Raw genomic sequence first — 21,093 nt, 5'->3', positions numbered from 1 at the left:
TTATTAAAAATTATTGTAATAGATAGGCAAGTATTGGTTGCCTTGTGAATCTGACTCTGGCAACAAAGAATGTTATGAAACTTGGCTGTACTGGTGGAGCAAGAGTGAAGAATGCACAATAGGTGTGAAAACCAGCATGGTAGTGGGAGGCAGAGAAGCTCCAAGCAATGCAATGTGCAAACACAGGGGAGTTGAAAGGGGTGAAGTCCCTGCAAGGAGATCAAATATATATTTCCCTGTCTTTTAGTGACCCTAAAGGGAACAGACAGGGGGCTAGTCGCACCACAACCTTACTTTTTCTTTCATCGTCTTCCATGTTTGAAATACCTTTACGATGTGTTTAACATGCATGTGGAGACCTTCAACCAGTTCTAATATAAGAATGGCATCATTTGCATATATTACCTATCAGTTACTAGTTACCTGGTATATTGAAACTCATTACAGATATCATATTAATTTGTCTCTCTACCATGTCTTTAACAGAAACAAGATCTATGATGGTATTGGTGAAAAAAAATAAGCAGCATTTCTTCATGAAATGGGGAGCTGTGGCAACAAATGCTGTTTATGTGCTGTACAAGAGAATATGGGCTATCGATTTAGAAATTAACATTTACAACTTAAATACACATCCAAATTGTACCTTGTCCCCATTTAATTTAACTATCATCATGGTGTTAGTCCTCCCAATCACACAGCAATAATCAGGACTTGTAACAAAAATTAAAATGAGAAAAGAAAAACTTACTAAATTCAACTCTTTCCCATTATGACATGTGGAGGAATACTTGAATAGGCCATTATAACTTATCCTGCTCCAGACACACATCCACCATATTGATTTCCTCACTCACCAACCAACTGTTGCACCTACCTTATTTTCCATGAACAGAGAAATTACATAACGTAACACTGCAGTCTTGAAGATAAATCTAAAACTATTTAAGGTTCCAGTGATCACTCAATATATAAACAATTTTTCAGTTTACTTATGATCCTTAAACAGTATCTTTCACTTCCTTATAAAATACTTTCCTGACCTTCACAAGAAATGTAACTTGTCACAGGTAATGGAAAGTTAATTCATAACTAATTCCAATATATACAAATGATAGTTACAATTCTCATCAATTAAAAAAACAATAAAAATGTGAGTTTCAAACATCCAATTCTTTTTCTTAAAATGCAAAGATTTCACAGCATTATTTATCTCTGTAAATCATATACTCAACAAGTCTTAGATACAAAAATCTGAACTGGTATGACATAATCACAAATTTGATTGTATTTGATTTGACATGCATTATTACTAAGAACTTATTACTTTATCTATGATCAGTTTAACAAAATATCAAAGTCAGCCAACAGAACTCTAGATATCTACATTAACCCAGCTGTTTACAGTGCAAAGAGAAAGGAAAAACCAGTAACTTGTAACCTTGTAACTAAATAACTAAAATGGAAGTTAGTGATCTTAGTAGAGCTACTGACTTACTAAAATTGGCTATATAAGTAGGTGCTTGTAAAGATGTGCAGTTTTGAACTCCCAAAATTAAACTGATAAATAAAAATGATAGTTTATAAGCAATGTCATTATATTTTTCTTGTCCAGTAACTTTTAAATGACAATCATCTAAGACTGCTGAGTGAAAGGAAAATTTGATGTTTTATATACACACTTTGAAATGAATAAGCGATGATTGGACATATACGTGAAACAGCGAAAATATGGAAATGGAGATGAAAAAGCATACAGTGTTATAATCTATGCATTTCTATTAGTGCATTGCCTAACAGAGTGGACTCGTAAACAAGTGAGTATAGAATTCTGGTTCATTCATCTCATATCTATACTTTTGTACCATTTCCTGGATTCGCAGTTTCCTTCGCACATGAGGTGGCTGATAACTGTGGAAACATTAGGTGAATATATGAGTCTTACTTAAGATAATGCCAACTCCAGAAATATAAGGTGAATGTAAATATCAGGATTTATCACATCTAATGATACAAAACTAAGTCTGTTATTAGGATAACATGATATACTATTGAATAAAATTACATCTTGTTACATACATCATGTTCTACCCATAACTCTTTATGCCACAGAAAAACTTACAGATTTTCACCTACCTGTCACTTTCAAGTCTCCTCCGTCTGCACATGTTAAGTGCAGTCTGCCTCACCAACGTTCCAAGGACTCTCCTGCTCACCACCTGCCCATCCACTAGTGGCCCTGCCATGTTCAGCCTTTGGGACAGAAAATAAATGGTTTGTAAATTTTGTTATCCATTTACAGCAAAAAGACAAAGAGGAGGTAACAAAAAGGATAAAACATATTTTAAAATCCACTCTAAGCAAGAACAAGAAGAAAATTAAAGACATCCATAAAGATATTGACACTATGAAATCATAATAATAATAATAATAATAATAATAATAATAATAATAATAATAGAACAGTACCAGGATTCCCCAGGTACCCACTTATCGACCAGAACGAAAGGGAGGATGAAAAGCTGGGTGAGCTGTGTGCCAACTGCCTGGGCTGGGATTCAAACCCAGGCCCACAGAGTCATAACCAGGCACACTAATCACTACTCCATGGAGGTGCTTAATGATCTGCATGATGGTGTATTTAGTGTCTATGAACAAAACTTGCTGTGATATGAAGAATGAATAAACACTTACTTTGCATTTCGGCCTTGTAACTTTATCCTGAACAGTCCATTGGTGAGGGCGTGGATGAAGATTATGTAAACCATGGCCTCTTTGTCTTTCCATGAGGACGACTCAAGGCCAGTCACTGTCTCAGGCAACAGGTCCACTAAAAATATAATTTAAGAAAAGAAAATATCAGTCTTGGGAAGTAAATATTTTGATGATGATAACAATTATATTTTAAATTTGCAAACAAGATATGTTTTGTTTTTGTCCCAATAATCTACCCAGTCAAGCTCTCCTCTTTAAGAATTGTAATATATTTTGTTCTGTCTTTCAAACCTTGTCTTCCATTATTATGTATATATAGAAAGAATTGCCAATATAGGTACACTTCTTTTTAAAGCCACAGCCTTGTTTTACTACAACATGGTTTTCATAGTCTCTTAGAATGAGGTGATTACATGCCCTTTCACACAAGCCAGGCCAGTCTTAGCTGTGTATACAATAAGCTGAAATACTCACATGCTGGGAAAGTGTAGCAGTCATCAAAGCTCTCCAGCCACACTATGTACACTTTGTGGTCACTGCATGCCAGGGCACTGGTCTGTCGCCCAAACTTTCTACTCCTGTTTTCACTGCCCTGACCACATGAGGTCTGAAAGAAAAAGACATACAATGGAACTGATCTGTGATGAAGTGAATTCATATGAAGATGAATACTGATAAAGACCTGCAGTCATATTATTTGCCATTTTCATTACAGTGAACATCATTCTGCAAGGATAGTTAAGTAAAGTTGATATTTGTAAAATATGAGTAGTTTTACATGTATTTTCTTTATACAATATTACCTAAGACAGTAATTCTTTGAGAAAATATCTTTCGAATAGGGTCCAAGAATGAAAACAAAGACTGCCCTGGCCCAACGGTAATGACCTGAGGGAAGGATAGACTTCAAAATGCCTTAAGCCTCCTGCCTCAGGGGCCCGGGTTCAAATGTTGGGTGGAAAGTTGGGAAAAAGATTTATTCCCCTTAATAGATTCTGGGCCTAGAGAAGTGGAAATACCCAATGATATTGGTGGCAGTGATGGGATGTTGTAATGTCACACAAATCAGTTCTCGTCTCACTACCAAAGAAAATAGTGACTTAAGAAAAAACAAATCACAAAGAAATTGATCTAAATGGGGGAAGGAAAGCTACATCCAGAAACAAGGACAGAGACACTAGAAAGTCCTTAAGCCACACACCTCATGTCATTATAAAACTGGTGGACAGGTTGGTGGTCTCTTCTTGTCAAAGTAACGGTCATATACACAAGAATTTTATGTTTTTCTTTTTAATTCCTTTGCTTGTGGCTCCTGAATACATAATAACATAATGAAGGGATAAATTAAGAGAGAACTTTACATATGGATAAAACCTAGTCTCAACTGGTAATTAATGCAAGAACTTCCATTTGTTCATTACTGAAGGTTGCAATGAATGGGCATCCCTAGGGCAACCACCCACCTGTGAGGTATGTGAGGAGATGGAGGAGCCACCCTCCACATCAGCATCACAAGGAGGCAAGGAGTCTGAGCGCTCACTGCCTGAACCTCCACCACCTCCACCACCAGCTCCTCCACTCCCGGCCTTGTCACATGGCTCCAGCACCAAGCCAACTGAAAACACAAACTGTTTGACTACTTGATGCTTAAAACATATAAACAGATTACACTGACATATCAATCAATCAATAAGACAATGTATATAAACACTGTCCATCACTGGAATCTATACCTGTGTTAATATTCCCTGTGCTGGATGGGTGGCTCGACAGCATACCCTGGGAGGGGGCTGGGACAACAAAAGCCATCTCACTGAGAGCATCAGACCAATATAATACGTGAGTCCGCCCGCTGAAGCCACTGCCTCCATGGTTTGCATCAATGATACCTGTTATGGTAGTAAAAAAAACTGTGTGTCAGTTTCAGCAAAGCACTGATCATGAAGAGGGTACAGCTCTGTATTCTTCACACTCTTACTGTTACATTGTTACTTGATCTACCTTGCATACCATCACACATAAGCTGAAAAAATGAATGAAATATAAAAAAGGGACTGTTGCGAGACAATAACAACTGATGAACCATTGAAACAATATACACTTTGACAGTACTGATGATAATGGCTGGCATGAAAAATGTAATGCAATTAAATTACCACTTACACAGTCACCATTATAGATTACCTATTGCAACAGGTACAATGAAGGGACAAACATACGGTAGATAAAAGTCAACAGGAAAAATAACATTCATACAACTTGATAAACTGCTGGGAACTCAACGCCTATTTTTGCCCATAACACTTACTGAAATAGGTTAGAGCTCCATTTCAGTTACTGCAGGAAACAGTGTCACCAATAAAGCTAATGGTAACCTACAGATTAGTAAAAAGCATGAAATAATCTGGTAATGTATAGAAAATAACAATGAAGATCATACCTTCCTGCGGCTGTGGAGTGATTGTGAATGCTGTGGAGACGTGGCCGGTCCAGCCGGGGTGCTGGTGTACGTTGACAGTCCATCCCAGTCCACGAAGGAACTCCATAAAATGAGGATGGACTGAGCTAGAACTCACCTGGAATAACACTCGGTATGTAGTTTCATTAAGGATGTTTGCTGTTCTCTTACATATTACTCAAATACTTACTGATTTAACCAAGAACTCATGTGTGTAATTTCATATAAATACTTACCTATAAATTTTGAGATTTGTATTTCTTTCTTAGTGATGTTAATTTTATCATCATCATCATCATCTCATCGATGTCTGCTCCTAGGAGCTCCCACCAGGGGATGGCCACGCCAGAAGAGTTTCCATCTCTTTCTATTCAGGCACTCCCTCCTTGCCTGCTCAAAGTTTCTCACGGATCTTTCCCCCCTCTCCCTGACATACTCTTGTACCCTGTCTCTCCATTTCATTGGAGACACTTTCAATTCCTACTCTATATGGGCATACAAAATCCACAACCTCACTTCTACTCCGCTCACAAACCATCACTTTACTTTTGTTGACATTTACTCTCAGCTTTCTCCTTTTGCATACACTATCAAAAACACTGACCAAATTTTGAAAGTCACTTTCATTTTCTGCAATGAGCACTGTTTCCTTTGTCCTTTAAAAACAGTGAACCCCTACTATTGAACAGTATTTTTACCAATGGAAAAAAAATACATGATGAAAATCTCTCAGTGAAGAATGAAATCTACATTATTACAAAAAAATAGAATAGTTCACAAATATTAATATATTTCTCTTACCACATTGGATAATATATCAAGTGGTGAAGTTTGACCGGCCTGAACATAAAACATGTGAGCGGTGTCCATCGTTCGGTTGTTCGTGTTGTCAAGGATTTCAAGGTCTCTAGCAAATCCTGCCATGCTGGAATCAATGGCAACTAGCGATGGCACTGCTGACTCAACAGACTCCTGTAATGATCAGAATAAGGCAGATCAAAAGTTTGAAATATATTTCTTAGATGCATTCATATCATTATTGCATGTGTTCACACACATTTCTCCTTTAATAGGTCTCACATGACCTTGTAAACTATTTTATGCAAGAACTCTTGAACCTGGGACCTTGCAATAAAAGTGCAAAATGATTTTAACATAAAATTCAAAACAAACTTATGAAACTTTAGGAATATGCTCTGCCTGCTCTGCTTACTATACAATTATTATCAAAGACAGTGAAAATGGTAGAGCCAGAGGAGCATACATAGTGTCATCTTGATCCACCAAAGATATATTGCAGTGTATTCTTGCAATTTTATATAGCCATAAACTTCAATCTTGAGTTGACTCTATATCTTTGTCACGAAGATCTAGTCACTCTAGTACAAGAATACACAAGACAAGATACTCACAACACCCTACATATTCTATGCTGCAAGAGGCCACTAGCTGCATTTCCCAGTATCATTATTCCACTTGGAGACCGAGTAAATGCCCTCAACTAATACTGCTCATAAAACAAATTAAAATCATCATGAGGTCTTGTTTACACACCTGCAAGGCATCAAGAGACAAAAAGCCAAAATGTGAGAGGAGGAGACGAGCCGTCTGGAACTCGTGGCACAGTGGAGGAGCAACACACTCCGTCTCCACATCTGGATACTCTGAGGTCTCTCTCTCAACCTGTCGCTGAACACCCTCCTCAAATGTAATCTGGATGGTGAAGAATGAGTTAATTTTCTTTCAGCTCCCCATTAGATTGTTAGTTGCTCAGTGTATATGGACCCTATTTTTTTTATTTTTCCCTTCAAAGTAAAAAAATCTTTCCAGATACAGTTTGGACATAAGTTTTCATATGAAGCAAACAGTAAATAGTACATGACAACTCAAAATACATGTATAGGTAACAGTGTTTTTTAAGTGATTTGCAGCAAGTTTATCATTCCGGCAAAACATTACCTGGTGGTCTAAGATCTGAAGAAGTTTGTCATGTTCAAGTGCGGACTTTTCTTCAGTCATGATGACACTCTCCAGGGATGGAATTGACTTATCTCTGAAAAAGATAAGTTTAACAAAGTAAATATTACTCCATAATCCCAATTCAAAACACTTCACTGTTTTATGATAAATTAAATGTCTTTCTTTTCAGTTTCTGTCATTAAATTAACTCATAAAAAAATTATTTATAAATGTTGTAATGTGATGATGCATTCCTTTCACATATTGTGTTCATTTATATCCACAATACTCTTGGTAATCACATAAACATCAATCACAGTTCTAAAGTATAATACCTAAAAAGATGCCTGCAAACTCTCAGCATAAGTTAACCATACTATTCTACATATAAAACTTGGATAGCAATGGAAGGTTATTGTATTATAGACCTTTGCATTATTAATCATTATTGCTCAAATTATGAAAGTCAGATGCTAATGGAAGGATATTTATAAAATCAATGCAAATGAATCAACCCATACATATCTATCTGTAATCATCCACATACACACTGTATAGCTATAAACTTCAAACAAGTGAGATTTATAAAGAGTCATTTAATAAGCTGTTCAGAAATCTCTGGCTTCAAAACTATGTTAAAATAAGAAATCACAATTCTCATGAACTTACGCTTTGCAGAGCGGTATCCTGTCCACACTGTCTGGGAAGTATTTTGGCTTGACGTTGTGTTTTATTCCTACATCATTCATGGGGAGTGGCCGGCCAGGGTTCACCGTGTACAGTTTGGCTGAGGACTTGTGTCTGGGCAGGTGCCTCAGCTGCATGGTCCAGGCCACCCTCCCAAATGGCCCCCTGATCAGAGCTGTTACCGTTGGCTGGGGATCTGGCAGGGTGCGAACTGTCATTCAAGTATCAGATCATTACCTCAAATTTCTATACAACATATATGCAGCTATGATGTAAAAGTCTCCAGGGCGATCTCTTTCTGTCTACAAAATATCTCTAGGAGAAAATAAATTCTACTGATCAAGCTTTAGACATAAGCAGCAAACAATTACAACATCTTTTGATACTACAATATGCCAAAGTAAATCTGCAGTTCAGACATGTGCATGAATATATCAGATAAATACAATGATTCTACTGCACTACAAAGTTCTAAACTACAATAACATTCAAGTCTGTATGGAAGTATGCAGTGTGCATCAATCAAAATATAACTTGAAATAAAATATCAATGGTAAACTGCAAACCCGGTTAAGACGTGAAGGTACTGCCCATACAAAAATTAAATTCAGTAACAAAGGATGACATAAGGCAAGAATACAATAATGACTAAGAATGCAATCTGAATCTTGATAATAAAAAATAAAAATAAAATAGTTTTGACACTAAAAAGAAGCTTCAAAAGATAGCCAAAGCCAGAGTAGGAAGAGCTCATGAAAAGTGCCTGGTGCTGATGTTGTTATATGGAGGTAAAAAGTTTGAGAGCAGTAGAAATTACCATGCTGAGGGTCAAATGTCAAATGCACTGAAAAAAAAGGGTCTGAGCTGTGATGGTGCAAGAGCAATGAAATACATGGAAATAAATCAAAATATATATAATGGGCATTGAAGAACAGAGAGAAGCAGCAGTGAAATGGTAAAAATATCTGTTTGGAAAAGCAAAATGAAAACTGTAAGGAACAAAGCATTATATAAAGAGGGAATGTATGAGAGAGGAATGAAAGAAATAGCAGATGTAACGTGGGTGACAATCAGGGATGTGGAGTCGGAGTTAAAATTTTCCGACTCCGACTCCGACTCCGGGAAATTTTAAAGTTGCGACTCCGACTCCGACTCCGGCCCCCATGCAAATCTTTTATTTTTATTTTTTATTTTTTTTAGATGCTGCCTGTAGACTCTCTTGAGGTCCTTTTTCTTACATGTGTTTACATCCGAATTACGTGTACTCTATATAGACAACATCTAGATATTGTAAAAGAAAAAAAAACTTCACAATTACATTACACGATAAATGATTACTACGTTAAGGAGTCGGATCGGGGGTATTTTTACGGACTCCGACTCCGGCCAAACGTAGCCGACTCCGACTCCGACTCCGACTCCACACCCCTGGTGACAATGACAAGTGTGAATGGGAACTTTTCATGAGGCAAAAAATGAATGCCTTTTTTTTAACTCTTTTATCTCAAAAACAACTGTATGGCTTAAAGTCCTTGCTAGGCTATGGAGCACTGCAGAATAACGGTGATTATATGACTACTCTCTGCTTTGGGGTCTCTCATTTAAGGGAACGATCATCTCATTAGGCATTTTTCTCCATCAATTTCAATATCTTAGCTGCTTTTATAATGGCCATGTGACACGTTGGAAATTGGGTAATGTATTTTAAGGGATAAATTTCTAACTCAAACTCAAACACAAGAATTTTTTAAACTATAGACCTGATGGACTCTGCCTTTAATGACAGATATTTTCAAACCTTTGACTCTGACTCTCTCTCTCTCTGGCCTATATAGATCTTAAAACTATAATTTGTTGATCTTCTTCATCATAGACCATTATAAACTCATCCCCCCAACACACACACTCTTGGGGTAATAAGTTAGATGATTTTGTGATAGAAAATGTTGGTGCGGCATACAAGCATACAATTCATAATGCTAGTACTTCCTGTTGAAGGCTCTTGAGAACACATGCTTTCTCTAAAAATCAACATCCATGGAGTATAGTACATACCTTGATGGTTGCCTAAGGGTTGTTCCAGAAGGGCCAGCATGATAGAGTTTTGGGCTACAAAGTATCTGAAGTGCTGAGCTGCTGAGTCCCGGGTGAGCTGATCTGAGCCCCCCCAGGTGTTGCAGTGCCTGAGCAGCGTCATCTCATCCAGCAGTGAGGACAGCGACTCAGCTCCACAAACAGAGGGGAAGGTGCCAACCTTTCAAGGCAATACACAGCACATGATGAAACAAAGTGGTGAAGTAATATTCACATCATAGTAATAAACACTACACTACTAATCTGGGATGTCCCTAAAAATATTGGCCTACTCATAGTTTAAAAGTGGGCTTCAGTGAAAGAAATAAGGAGGCAAAGTACATAGGGATGAATTTCATGAATAACATATAAAGACATTTTTCTACCCTCTGTGGATTATCAACCACAAGGGAGTTTTGGAGGGAGGGATTGGGGAGTCATGAAATCAATTTTGATATATAAACCAATTTTTTTTTTTTTTTTTATCATAATCTTCCCTTAACTCATCCTCAAAGAATTCCTGACTTATCCTTCCCATGCTTTTGTTTTATCCATGAAGAGCTTTTGCTCATTCCATACTATGTTATCATGCCAATAAATGTATATCCAGCATCAAGGGTTTCACTTCAGTGCCAAATTCCATAGAAATAACACTTAAATTTAGTGTTAAATTGATTTGGCATGAACTTTTCCGGGACCTATTTTACATCTTTAAGATACTAAACAAAAAAACAAACAAACAAAAAAATAAATAAATAAATAAATAAAAATAAATAAATAAATAAAAAGAATAAAAAAAAATCAGTACATATGAATAGAGACAGAGATCAGTATACCAACAGACATTGATCTTGTTATTTTAAAACCATGCCAGCCACCAACACACTCACCTGAGACAGCACACAGGAAAGCAATGCTTCTGCAGCATCTCGCACTCGCATGCTGGCAGGTTTCAGTTCCTTTTCATGTTTGAGTCGTGGGGCATCACTTGACTTAACCTGCAGATGAATATGTGAATGTTAACAAACACCACATGCTTTTAATCTTAATTCAACAAGCACAAGAAATCAAAGGTGAAGACTGCTTTTGTTTATCTTCTTATCCTTTTATAGAATTATTTATTGGAGATTTTTTTAACTGACAAAGGCCTAGTTGCTTAAAAATGGCTAACTTGAAACTAAAGCATCAAAGGAACCTTCTCCTGTGGAATCATTTACCTGAGACTTAGATCCTGAGATGCCTAACTCCACTACCTCCAGGACCGTGGCCAGACACTCCTTGTCCTGCAGCAGGTACGGGTGGGCCACCAGCCAAACACTTGCACAGTGGAAGGCAGCAACTATTGTAGAATGCAGGTCCTACAGTTCCAAAGAGAAATGAATGAACCTGGGTCAAAACGTATTTAAGTAGTCCTATTAAACTTAGATATAATGCAGCACTTTTTAAATTTCTATTGTTTTTACTTATTACATTTATTTATATTTTATTTTTATTAATTTTTAAAGAGTATTTTCAAGCTACTAACATAAACAAACACTATTTTCAGGCAGCAGAGAAACAATGGCATACCTTAGAGTGTGCCCGAGGTGGTCTGGAGCACTGGTATGCTATGTAGTCACACAGCCACTTTACTGCTCTCTTACACTCTAAGCCATCTGGAAGATACATTTGGTTATTTGTTTATTTGTAACTCTGCTCACTAATAGAGTTAAACACAAATGACACCCACCAACATCAAATTATCCAGAGTATATAGCTGGCAATCTCAACTACAATTATTATAATATACAATGTTCACTCACATAGTTTGTCTAATTGGTGGCAAAATAGTGTTAATGGGAAATAGGGAGGATTTCAAGTGCATAAAAAAATACTGGACAACACCAGAGGTCTGGACATGTGAAATAGTTTTTTTCTCCATGAAATTTAAGCTTTGGTCATAATAACATTGCCACATGTGGATTATAGAGGGTTCCCTTATCAGGCCTAGTTGCCGCACTACAATATCACAACATGAGAATCAGAGTATGTACAAAATGGAAGTGAGCACTCTGTTATATGTATAAACAAATGTAAAGTAATCACATAAGATGTACGAGATAAATTCTCAAACAAATCAATTTACGTTCTAATTGGTGTTTGCATTATACTTGCATAATCAATGTTGAGTACTGTAGTAGACCGACCTAATATAGACACAAATTTCATTTGATAAAATGAATAAATACATCTATAGATCAGCCTGGTTCATGAGGTTACCTACTTATAATATTATTCTCTCTTTTCTCAATGCTTTACAAACCTTGTTCAGCAATGCTGAGACGAGCCAAGCCAGAAAGGAGCTCAAGGCCGGCCAGGGACACATTGACATCACTCTTCCATGAGGAAATAAGTCTGTGACACACCAGGTAGATGGAGCGCACAAACAGGGCGTGGGCCGAGTCTGAGGACACCAGTGTTTTAAGGTCATACAACAGTGTAATCACAGCCTCAGACAATATTTTCATACATGATAATCTATTTTACTAACAGTGTATGTAGATCACAGGAAATACTATTTACATTTCCAAATATTTCTAGTAACTGATGATACTAAGAAAAGGCGAACTTCATTTTAGGTAGTTTGTGATACTAAGAAAAGGCAAACTTCATTTTAGGTAGTTTGTAAGAAAAAAAATTAACTGCATCCAAGTCAGATTATTTTCTCTTGAAAAGTTTCCTTTAAAATTTATAAATTCATAATCAAACAGATAAGGAAATTTACATACAATTTTTTGCTTGCCAGTTAGATATTTCAAAATGTTAAGCAATCACTGAATTACAAACCATGCAATTAATCATAATTAGTATTGATGTATTGCTATTCCCACTAAATTTATTGTTAATGCTATGTTGTTAGTAAATTAATTATATAATTTCCTTTACCCGAATCTTCTAAAATTGGTGTAGCTTCACCATCTGTGGTGGTCAGCAAGGTTGCTGGAAGAAAATTCTTCAAATGAATAAGTGCTTAAGTCTGAAAGCTCTTACTGGTAAAATGAATAATAAATTTCAATAAAAGTAAAACAACAGGAAGTATGATTAATGCCATAAAAATTAGGGACATACAAAAATGAGACAATTTAGAAACAAATAAATCTACATACATTGGTTTAACAAAAAATCATAAAAGGAGAAATTGCAAGGGTATGTGCTTGAAGACATACTGAGTATGAGTCTGGGGAGGCTAGTGCACGATGATTACCATGTGTCGTGGTGGTGGTGGGAGGAATGGCTGAGGCCGGCATCTGTCCAAGACCTCCTTCAGGCAGTGCCTCACAGCTCTCATCCAGCAGACTGTTATAGTCACCATGCGAACTAACAGTGTCTGAGGCACCTACAGAGTGTGTAGGGGATAAGCTCTAGCTGCTAAGATCAATGATCAAAACAAATTGTGGACATTCTTGATAAGATAGGTGTGATACGTAAAAAAATTGCTTTTTAATGTATTTTAAAATGAAATGCAACAAAAATTAAAGATATTGAAGGCAAAAATAATAAAAGAGTGGCACTCTTCAGTAGTCCTTCAATCTGTGGCCGTGTAAAGTTCAAAACCTGCAATAAATAGTTCAGTAGAAAATGAAGCAGCTAAACCAGCATAACACAGAGTAATGCAATGGCAGTCATCTAGTGGTAAAAACTGCAGGAAATATTAGGAACAAAAACATTTAACTAGACTATATCAAAATGTTGGAATATAGAAGAGCTCAAAATTTAGAGAAGTCATTCAATGAATATGATGTAGAATAATAACAAGAATGAGAAATGGTCAAGCAAGCAGGCTTAAAACAATCTTTACAAACCTTCAACCATTGTAGCAGCCTATTATAGGCTTATAATGTTACTGCCTTCACTCATCATTACTTACATTAAAAAAAGAGAAAAAAATAATTTCATAAAACTAACTACCCATTCAGTTTCAGTTACCTGATGACATAATATTGTGGTCTCTGTCTGTTGAAAAATTATGCTGTGATATGGAGTCCATCACTTCACAAAGAGCTGCATCTTGAACACAGAAGAGCAGACCTCCTGCAACCAATAAAAGGAATGTGTTGAAAAAGTTGCACATTATACTGCCATGCAGCAACAGAATTATCCTCCCTGTCGACCTCATTTACTGCAGACACAGTGTGGTGAGTTGTGGAAGGCCATATAAAGATTATAACAAATATGTTGGAAAAGATCCAGAAAATAAATTAGCCTCTTGTAACATAAATGCTAAATCTGTTTATAAGGTGCTTACTCACACTTCACAAGTTCAAATTCCATGAATTGCCTGATACATAAGTGAGTTTGTTGATTGCACAAAACAAGACGACTTATTAGATCAGATAAATGATGCTGAAGTATTTCAGGGGAAACTAATACCTTCTATGAGTGGTCCAATTAATCAATAATGCAGTTCTACCTAAGGAAATGTAGCATTTTAAGTGTAGGTAAAAACAACCCCTATAGTACTCCTACACGATTAAATGAATTTCTAACTCTACACTCCACACCCCAAAAATTATATTTCATATATTAATCACACAATGGAATGCCAAAAGGGCTTAGGAAGAGCCTCAGGGAGAGGAGGGAAGTGGGGGTAAGAGGAGAGGATATGGTGAGGTTAGTGGTAGCAGCATCTTGTGTGTGGGAGATGTGGAGAAAGGATTGGATGGGAGCAGCCACCCAGACACACAGGACAAGGCCCAGAGGGAGCAGGGAGCAGTAATATCGAGATGCCATCTTGGAACTATTGTTTTCCCTATTAGTTATTCACATATCAAGAATTCTACTTTCACTAGTTTTTTTTTCTTTACATAAGTTACATGCAAAATGTGAGAGAACCCTTTAAAAAAATGCATTACAAGCAATTTTGGGGGGACCAAATCAAGTCTTAGTGAGAGCTCCTTGTATGATATTGCATATATATCAATACATATTAATATTAATAAAGAAAAAAAATTACCCTACCTAGAAGCATCTGAGTGTTGGAAGGGTCAGTCTCCACTTGTAGAGCATTGGTGAGGAGGTTGACGAGCTGCGGCCGGAGGTGTGACAGTGCCAGGCGCTCCCCAGTGTTGTTACCTATTTCCTTTACCTGTAAGCCCTGGAAGCAAGAGAAAGGCTGCAAATAGCTGCTCACAATATACAGATAAACTTAACAAAAGAATTTCTATTACATATCCTACAGGACATTAAAAAAAAATCAAATACAATACAATAAAATAGAAATATCTTTACACATACAAAACATGATGATCAAATAAGGAGGAAAGGCCAAATTCTCAAGTTTTCTCTCCAGTTACTGACCTGGAAGTGGAGAGGCAGTGGCAGGATGGAGAGCAAGATGTGTGTTGCAGCACGGCGCAGGAGGGTGACCGGGAGCTGCAGTGGGGTGGTGAGCTCCCCCTCAGGCAAGACACTCTCCAGGACGCCCAGCACACTAGGAACAAGGCTAACCACGCCCTGAAGGTCCAGGCGGAAGAGGTCCACCCCATTCGCTAACACACTTGCCGCCGTCTCAGTACACATTCCCGTCTACAAGAGAGGCATCATAGAAGTTGCTGCCATTTCCTATGACTTGTGGAAATGACACATGTGACTCCCTTGCTGTAGGTCATGGTTACAGGGATCACAATTTTTTCAGAGATGCAAAATGTAGATGAATACATACACACTCTATTCACCCATATTAGACTGAATTGGGAAGTCTAATGTTATGGAATTATTACTGAAATTCATTGTTACTGAGCCCCATAAATATGTAAAGTGGGCTTAAAACTATCAAATACAAACCCTATTGCTTTGGTATCTGGGTGTTGGTGGCTGTCCTGGTTCATGAGGTGACAGGACAATTGTGTCACCCTCCCTCATCCCTTGGTGGAGGGCAATATAGAACCTAGCCAAGTAGACAGGCAAGATTTCCTCTCCTGTCTTCTTTGAGCAAAATATCCTATGAAATCAGAGAAAATAAAAAGTTGCATGATGCCGATATATAAATTTAAAGTTCAGAGTAATGTAATGGTAAACATGTTTAAAGAAGTGAATGGATCAGAATATATGGACAAAGATGACTTGACTAGAGGCAATGAATGACCATGGGATCACATGTACAAGTTAAAAGAAGACTAGAAGTGCATATAACGTTAAGAAATTTAGTTTCCGATATCAAGTATTGATGATTGGAAAAAATATTGAGTAGAGGTGTTTTGAGCAGACCACCACAACTTTATGACTAGGCTGGACAAAAGTAGGTTACAAAACAGAATAACAAGATTAAATCAAATTGTGTGCTAAAATTTGGTAAATACTCACTTAAACACACACACACACACACACACACACACACACACACACACTCACATACACACATAACACACACACAAAAAAAATATACACCTGCATAGGGCTCCGAGAGCTTCAGCTCTGCCTCCCTGGAAGTGCTGTGGTGTCAGGTTAGTGAGGCGCTCTGTAAGTGGGTCTCCAGACACTGATCCTTCACTGGTCTTCTTGCCAGGCTCACTGCCTCCAAACACAGACACAGGTCGGCGAGTGCCTGAGCTCACGCCTCCACCTGTATCAACTTCTATGAATATGAGAATTAGAGTAAATCAGTACTACTACAGCACCAAAAACAATGTCATATATGCATTTACCATTAGGTGTAAAATGTTCCATAACAAAATTTAAAGTATAATTTGCCACACTTTTCTTTACTATACATACTATGTTGGGACCCCGGACTGGCTTGTAAATTGCAGTTGATAAGCGCAGCTTCAAATAACCAAGGGCCAAACAAGTGTAAAATACTGTTGCATTTGGGTCTTCCATTTGCCAACAACCGATAACCATCATCTGGACAAAATGAGAGGAAAAAACACATTGCATTACATATACGTTAGTAATATTAAACAACAAGATGAGCATCTACATTCTAGTTACTGATCAGTATATCATATGGAACTCAAAGCGAACCCTGAACTCTAACCATTTAACTCATAGAGAGGAGAAAATATAGGTAAAGGAAGGATGTCTCAGAGTTCATCAGTGAAAGGGATAAAAGAAGGAAGATGCTGGTTAACTCTTGCATATAAAGCTTGAACAGTATAGGAGTGTGGTAAAGTAGAATGTTTTAGGCAGTGCGGGCAAGGAGGGGGTAGAGGCATCCAGTTATCAAGTTCAGAGGAGCAATTTGCATGAAAATATCAACAAAAAATTGAGGCAAACCTGCAGCAGAATTTAAAAGGGTGGAAGCCTGTCAGAAAGAGGAGGGGAGCTGATGAAGTAAAAAGACTGACTCTACTGTGTCTAAAAGGGCTGTGTATGAAACCCCCCACACACGAGATGGATACTCTGAACATGGGCATACAAAGCCCTTTTATACAGTTATTATCTGTGAATGGGAAAGAACTGGTGGACACAACACAATGTCTAATCTTGAATTTGCTGATTTAGCAAGAGATGATCTATGAAATTCCCAACTGAGATTTTGAGATATAAGTCAAGAATAGCGTAGATGGAGGGGAGAGCTTAGTGTTTTATAGAGTCATCAGGTGAAGAAGAGTTTTTGAGACAATGAAGGAGACTAAGTTCCTTCTGCCCCATTTGGAGAAAGGTCAGGAAGAGGGACAGAATTTGTAGGAGGGTAGTTTAAAGAGCAGAGCTTTGTGTTATTTTGATTTAGCATAACATGATTTTTTTTAACCTATCTGGTGTTACATCGAGGGTCTATTGTATAGACATTAAGGGTAATGTGCACTGACCACTTTTGCTTTCTGAGGTCAGCGAAAGGGATGATGGCGAAATTTGTCGGCCTTTCTGACTGAGGTTGTCCAGTGAAGTGTTTGGCACACCTATGAGGAGGAAGAAGAATGTTGATTATTGCAAACTATGTATATATAAAGTGCATGGTACTAACAGGAACATAAGGGCCATTCACAGATTTGAGCAATCAATGTTTGAAGTCTATGAAAAATATTTTGAATAATCTACCAAGTATTTGTATGATAAACTATGTATAGAAAAAGATTTTGGAATAATCTACCATGTATTTGTATGATAAACTATATCATAAAGCTGGAATAGACTTTTTTTGTTTACATATTCAAAATATCCTTCATTATGCAACAAAAAATAAATATACAAAAAATGTATGTCAGAGACAAGGGCTAATAGTACAAATTTTGAAATTGAGCAATTTACATGATTTAATGACAAAGTAAAATGGTGGAAATCTAAGAAACATACACTCTGAAGGTAAGAATCTAAAGAAGATTGACTCAAGACAGTAATGCTGTAGGACAAGCACTATAGCTAAATAAACTAGTCAACAAAGCTGACTGAGCAGCTCTCTGCCCCTCATGCCTCCCTGCCCTCCCTGACTTGAAGTGATCAGAAAGTTTTGAAAGTTTCGTTTAGTCGGTGCAACATCTGTGGTCATATGCCGGAGAGAGACAGAAGGGGAAGGAATTATAGGAGAAGGGAACAGATCCCAGGAGACGGGACACAACCCCTGATTAATGCCTGGTACCCATTCACTGCTGGGTGGACAGGGGCGTAGGGTACTGAAAAAGCCGCCCAAATTTTTCCACTCCGCCCGGGAATCAAACCCGGGCTCTCTCAGTTGTGAGCCGAGTGTGCTAACCACTGCACCACGGAGCCCCCTTGAAGTGATCAGAGGTTTTAGCCACAAAAACTGCACTTTTCTAGACCCATGGAAAAGACACCTGTCTGCTTGTAAATTTTGGAAGAGGTGCATACTTTGGAAAAAATAAAAGTTGATATGAACCTTGCACCCTTCAGCCACCAGGCACAACATAAATAACATGTAGCTACTGACCTAAAGGGTCCTAGAAAAAAAGTATATATAATAATTTCAATATCCTCTATTACTTAAATTAATGCAAAGTATACACTGTATTTGGCAGCAGGTGGCTCAGAACTTATTTTAGAAGGTAACAAAATTTTATTACCCAGAAAAGCATCAACCAGGCCTGAGATGCCCTTCATTGCTGACAGGAAGATGGAGGGAAGCATCTGGAGGCAGGGGTGCTGGCTGGGCTCAATCACTAAAGCTGAGGAAATGGCATACTTCAGGAAGGCTGGTGTCTTGCTGATGACTGTGTGGCGGCTCAGGTCCACTGGGTTCCCTAGGGCATGGATGAAGACAAATATTAATGATGCTGCATATACTGTATCTGAAACTCAAACGACTCACAAATTTTCTATCCTTTGTCAAATCTCATGTCTTCTTTTGATGACTAGCTCTTGGTTCTCACTTGAAAACTGACATAGTATAACTGAACTTCACATTGTGCACAACAGTAACTTACCAATAATGTGAAGAATCCGGTACCAGACCTGGGCAATACAATCCCTGCTCATGTTAGAGGGAATGATGTTCAAGTCATCCTCAGCTGTTGGAGCAAAATCAACACAATGGATTAATTTCTCCCAATATAAATAATGCAGCCAAATAATTTTCTTCCACAAGGGTGAAACTGAATATCAAATACTCCAAGGGTAGGATAACATTCTAGGTGGGGTTTTATCAGCATCATTATCAATGACTCATTAACCCTCGGAGGCAGACCAGCAAGTAAAAAAGACCATTTTACTAATTTGACATGTTCTAAATGAGGTTGTTCAAACCAAGGTATGCATTTCTCCGGAAGTACTTGACAACAGTCTGCTTTGTTTACACTACGGTAATGAGAAAGGGGTAGAAAAGGGCTAAATGCTGAACTCAATCAAAAGTCTCCAGCCTTTTAGTCCCTTCTTTCAATATGCTGTGGAAAACTACAGAAAACAGACAAAACTACTTAATCACACTGAAGATCAATATTAGCAACAAAAACAGGCACACACTTACAAATGGATATTTCAGGGAAGGAGGACCCATACATGAAGCTGATGAGCTTGCGCGTGAGTGCGAAGTTGATTCTGTTCCACTGCTCAATAAGGCCAGCTCTGTGGCGCCACCTCTGGCAGCTCTCCCTGGTGGCAGAGTGGAAAGATATAAAAATGTCACTGCAAACATAGCATTGCCATTAAAGCAATGCAGTGAACTTCTTAATAACTAAGGTCTTAAGGGATTTGGAGTTTGTTACAGAACAGCCCTCTTGTCACAAGAAAGCACAAAACACAGCTATGAGAGCACTGACTCTCACAGACACAGGGTATCTTTGCTTTGTTTTCTCATACATGATAACAAAGCCAAGAATTGAACACTTCACCAATACATTTTTAATACTACACCAGTCTGCATTCTTAAATAAGGGGTTAGCCTCACCTGAGTGCATTCCAGAGTGGGGGTGGAGGGAAGCACCGAGCACAGGCCAGCAGCCATGTCTCAAACAACACACTCAGCACCCGCTCACACAGTTGCTCTCCAGCATCCTCTGTAAAGAAATACATTTTCTTTTAAATCTGCTCAAAGTTACTCTATTAAACTGGACTAGACTTTAAATATCTACAAATTGTTTTTATCATTAAAGATGATTTACATTATCTTAAAACTGAAGCCCAGTGAACTATCTTCATCTTAATATACACATATAAATTCCTTAAGAAAGTATGTACTGCCAAACAAGATCTCAAAAGCCATCTTTCTAGCAAGGTATATAAAGCAGCTTACAGCCATGATGGGGAAACTACATACCCATGCTTACAGACACTGTGTATACAAATGCTGCAAGTTTGAACATAATTCCTGATACAAATGTCACACACCACAATGGGTATGACTTTTATGCTGAAAAAAATTATTTAACAGCAAAACAGAGGTTGCTATTTATTGCCTGTACAAAGACAATTTTCTCTTGAGCTAATAATGTATTGGCTGGACAACATTCCAAGTACAGACTTAAAATGTAACATTCTTAAAAATGTATCTCAACTGTAATCATTAAATTCAAATGAATGAGTAGATATATGGAAGAATATTTACATATATACACTAAATAAGCCTACTTGACCATCACAACGTACGACTCCCAATGACTCAGAGGAACTGTTTTGCTGTTCAATATCAAGACAAAAACTCTTAAGAGATAAAAAATATCTTAGATCTTAGCCAAAGCTCAAAGTCTTACCTTTAACAACTTTATCCAGGCAAAGCAAGAAAACAAAAAGAAGATATTAAAGGGGATAGATACTGGTCCCACTTCCAGGGA

At 37.6% G+C, this 21,093-nt stretch overlaps 1 protein-coding gene across 9 annotated transcripts in view; it reads right to left on the bottom strand.

Moving 5' to 3' along the window:
- Positions 1-972: 972 nt before the first annotated feature.
- The window catches only part of LOC127009240 (ral GTPase-activating protein subunit beta-like), a 28,040-nt gene continuing 7,919 nt past the window's right edge, over positions 973-21,093 (bottom strand). For 3 of the 9 annotated variants that reach the window (XM_050882106.1, XM_050882111.1, XM_050882107.1), the window contains 29 exons: positions 20,211-20,319; positions 19,791-19,915; positions 19,252-19,335; positions 18,892-19,068; positions 17,683-17,772; positions 16,646-16,774; positions 16,319-16,505; positions 15,716-15,872; positions 15,230-15,457; positions 14,891-15,026; positions 13,859-13,963; positions 13,137-13,268; positions 12,818-12,871; positions 12,195-12,335; positions 11,462-11,547; positions 11,110-11,250; positions 10,783-10,890; positions 9,875-10,073; positions 7,802-8,030; positions 7,133-7,226; positions 6,728-6,886; positions 5,975-6,145; positions 5,156-5,291; positions 4,449-4,604; positions 4,179-4,330; positions 3,190-3,322; positions 2,695-2,830; positions 2,137-2,253; positions 973-1,911 (listed from right to left, as the gene is read on the bottom strand). In XM_050882106.1, coding sequence (XP_050738063.1) covers positions 1,794-1,911; positions 2,137-2,253; positions 2,695-2,830; positions 3,190-3,322; positions 4,179-4,330; positions 4,449-4,604; positions 5,156-5,291; positions 5,975-6,145; positions 6,728-6,886; positions 7,133-7,226; positions 7,802-8,030; positions 9,875-10,073; positions 10,783-10,890; positions 11,110-11,250; positions 11,462-11,547; positions 12,195-12,335; positions 12,818-12,871; positions 13,137-13,268; positions 13,859-13,963; positions 14,891-15,026; positions 15,230-15,457; positions 15,716-15,872; positions 16,319-16,505; positions 16,646-16,774; positions 17,683-17,772; positions 18,892-19,068; positions 19,252-19,335; positions 19,791-19,915; positions 20,211-20,319 — 3,989 coding nt within the window. In that variant the 3' untranslated portion in view covers positions 973-1,793. The remainder of the gene's footprint in view (positions 1,912-2,136; positions 2,254-2,694; positions 2,831-3,189; positions 3,323-4,178; positions 4,331-4,448; positions 4,605-5,155; positions 5,292-5,974; positions 6,146-6,727; positions 6,887-7,132; positions 7,227-7,801; positions 8,031-9,874; positions 10,074-10,782; positions 10,891-11,109; positions 11,251-11,461; positions 11,548-12,194; positions 12,336-12,817; positions 12,872-13,136; positions 13,269-13,858; positions 13,964-14,890; positions 15,027-15,229; positions 15,458-15,715; positions 15,873-16,318; positions 16,506-16,645; positions 16,775-17,682; positions 17,773-18,891; positions 19,069-19,251; positions 19,336-19,790; positions 19,916-20,210; positions 20,320-21,093) is intronic. The other 6 variants (XM_050882109.1, XM_050882114.1, XM_050882108.1 and 3 more) reach the window with 5 other exon arrangements.

The sequence above is a fragment of the Eriocheir sinensis genome, chromosome 40, assembly GCF_024679095.1.
Source record: "Eriocheir sinensis breed Jianghai 21 chromosome 40, ASM2467909v1, whole genome shotgun sequence".
Taxonomy (NCBI): domain Eukaryota; kingdom Metazoa; phylum Arthropoda; class Malacostraca; order Decapoda; family Varunidae; genus Eriocheir; species Eriocheir sinensis.
Note: the sequence above shows the minus strand (reverse complement) of the source record. Positions and strands in the feature narration are given on the sequence as shown.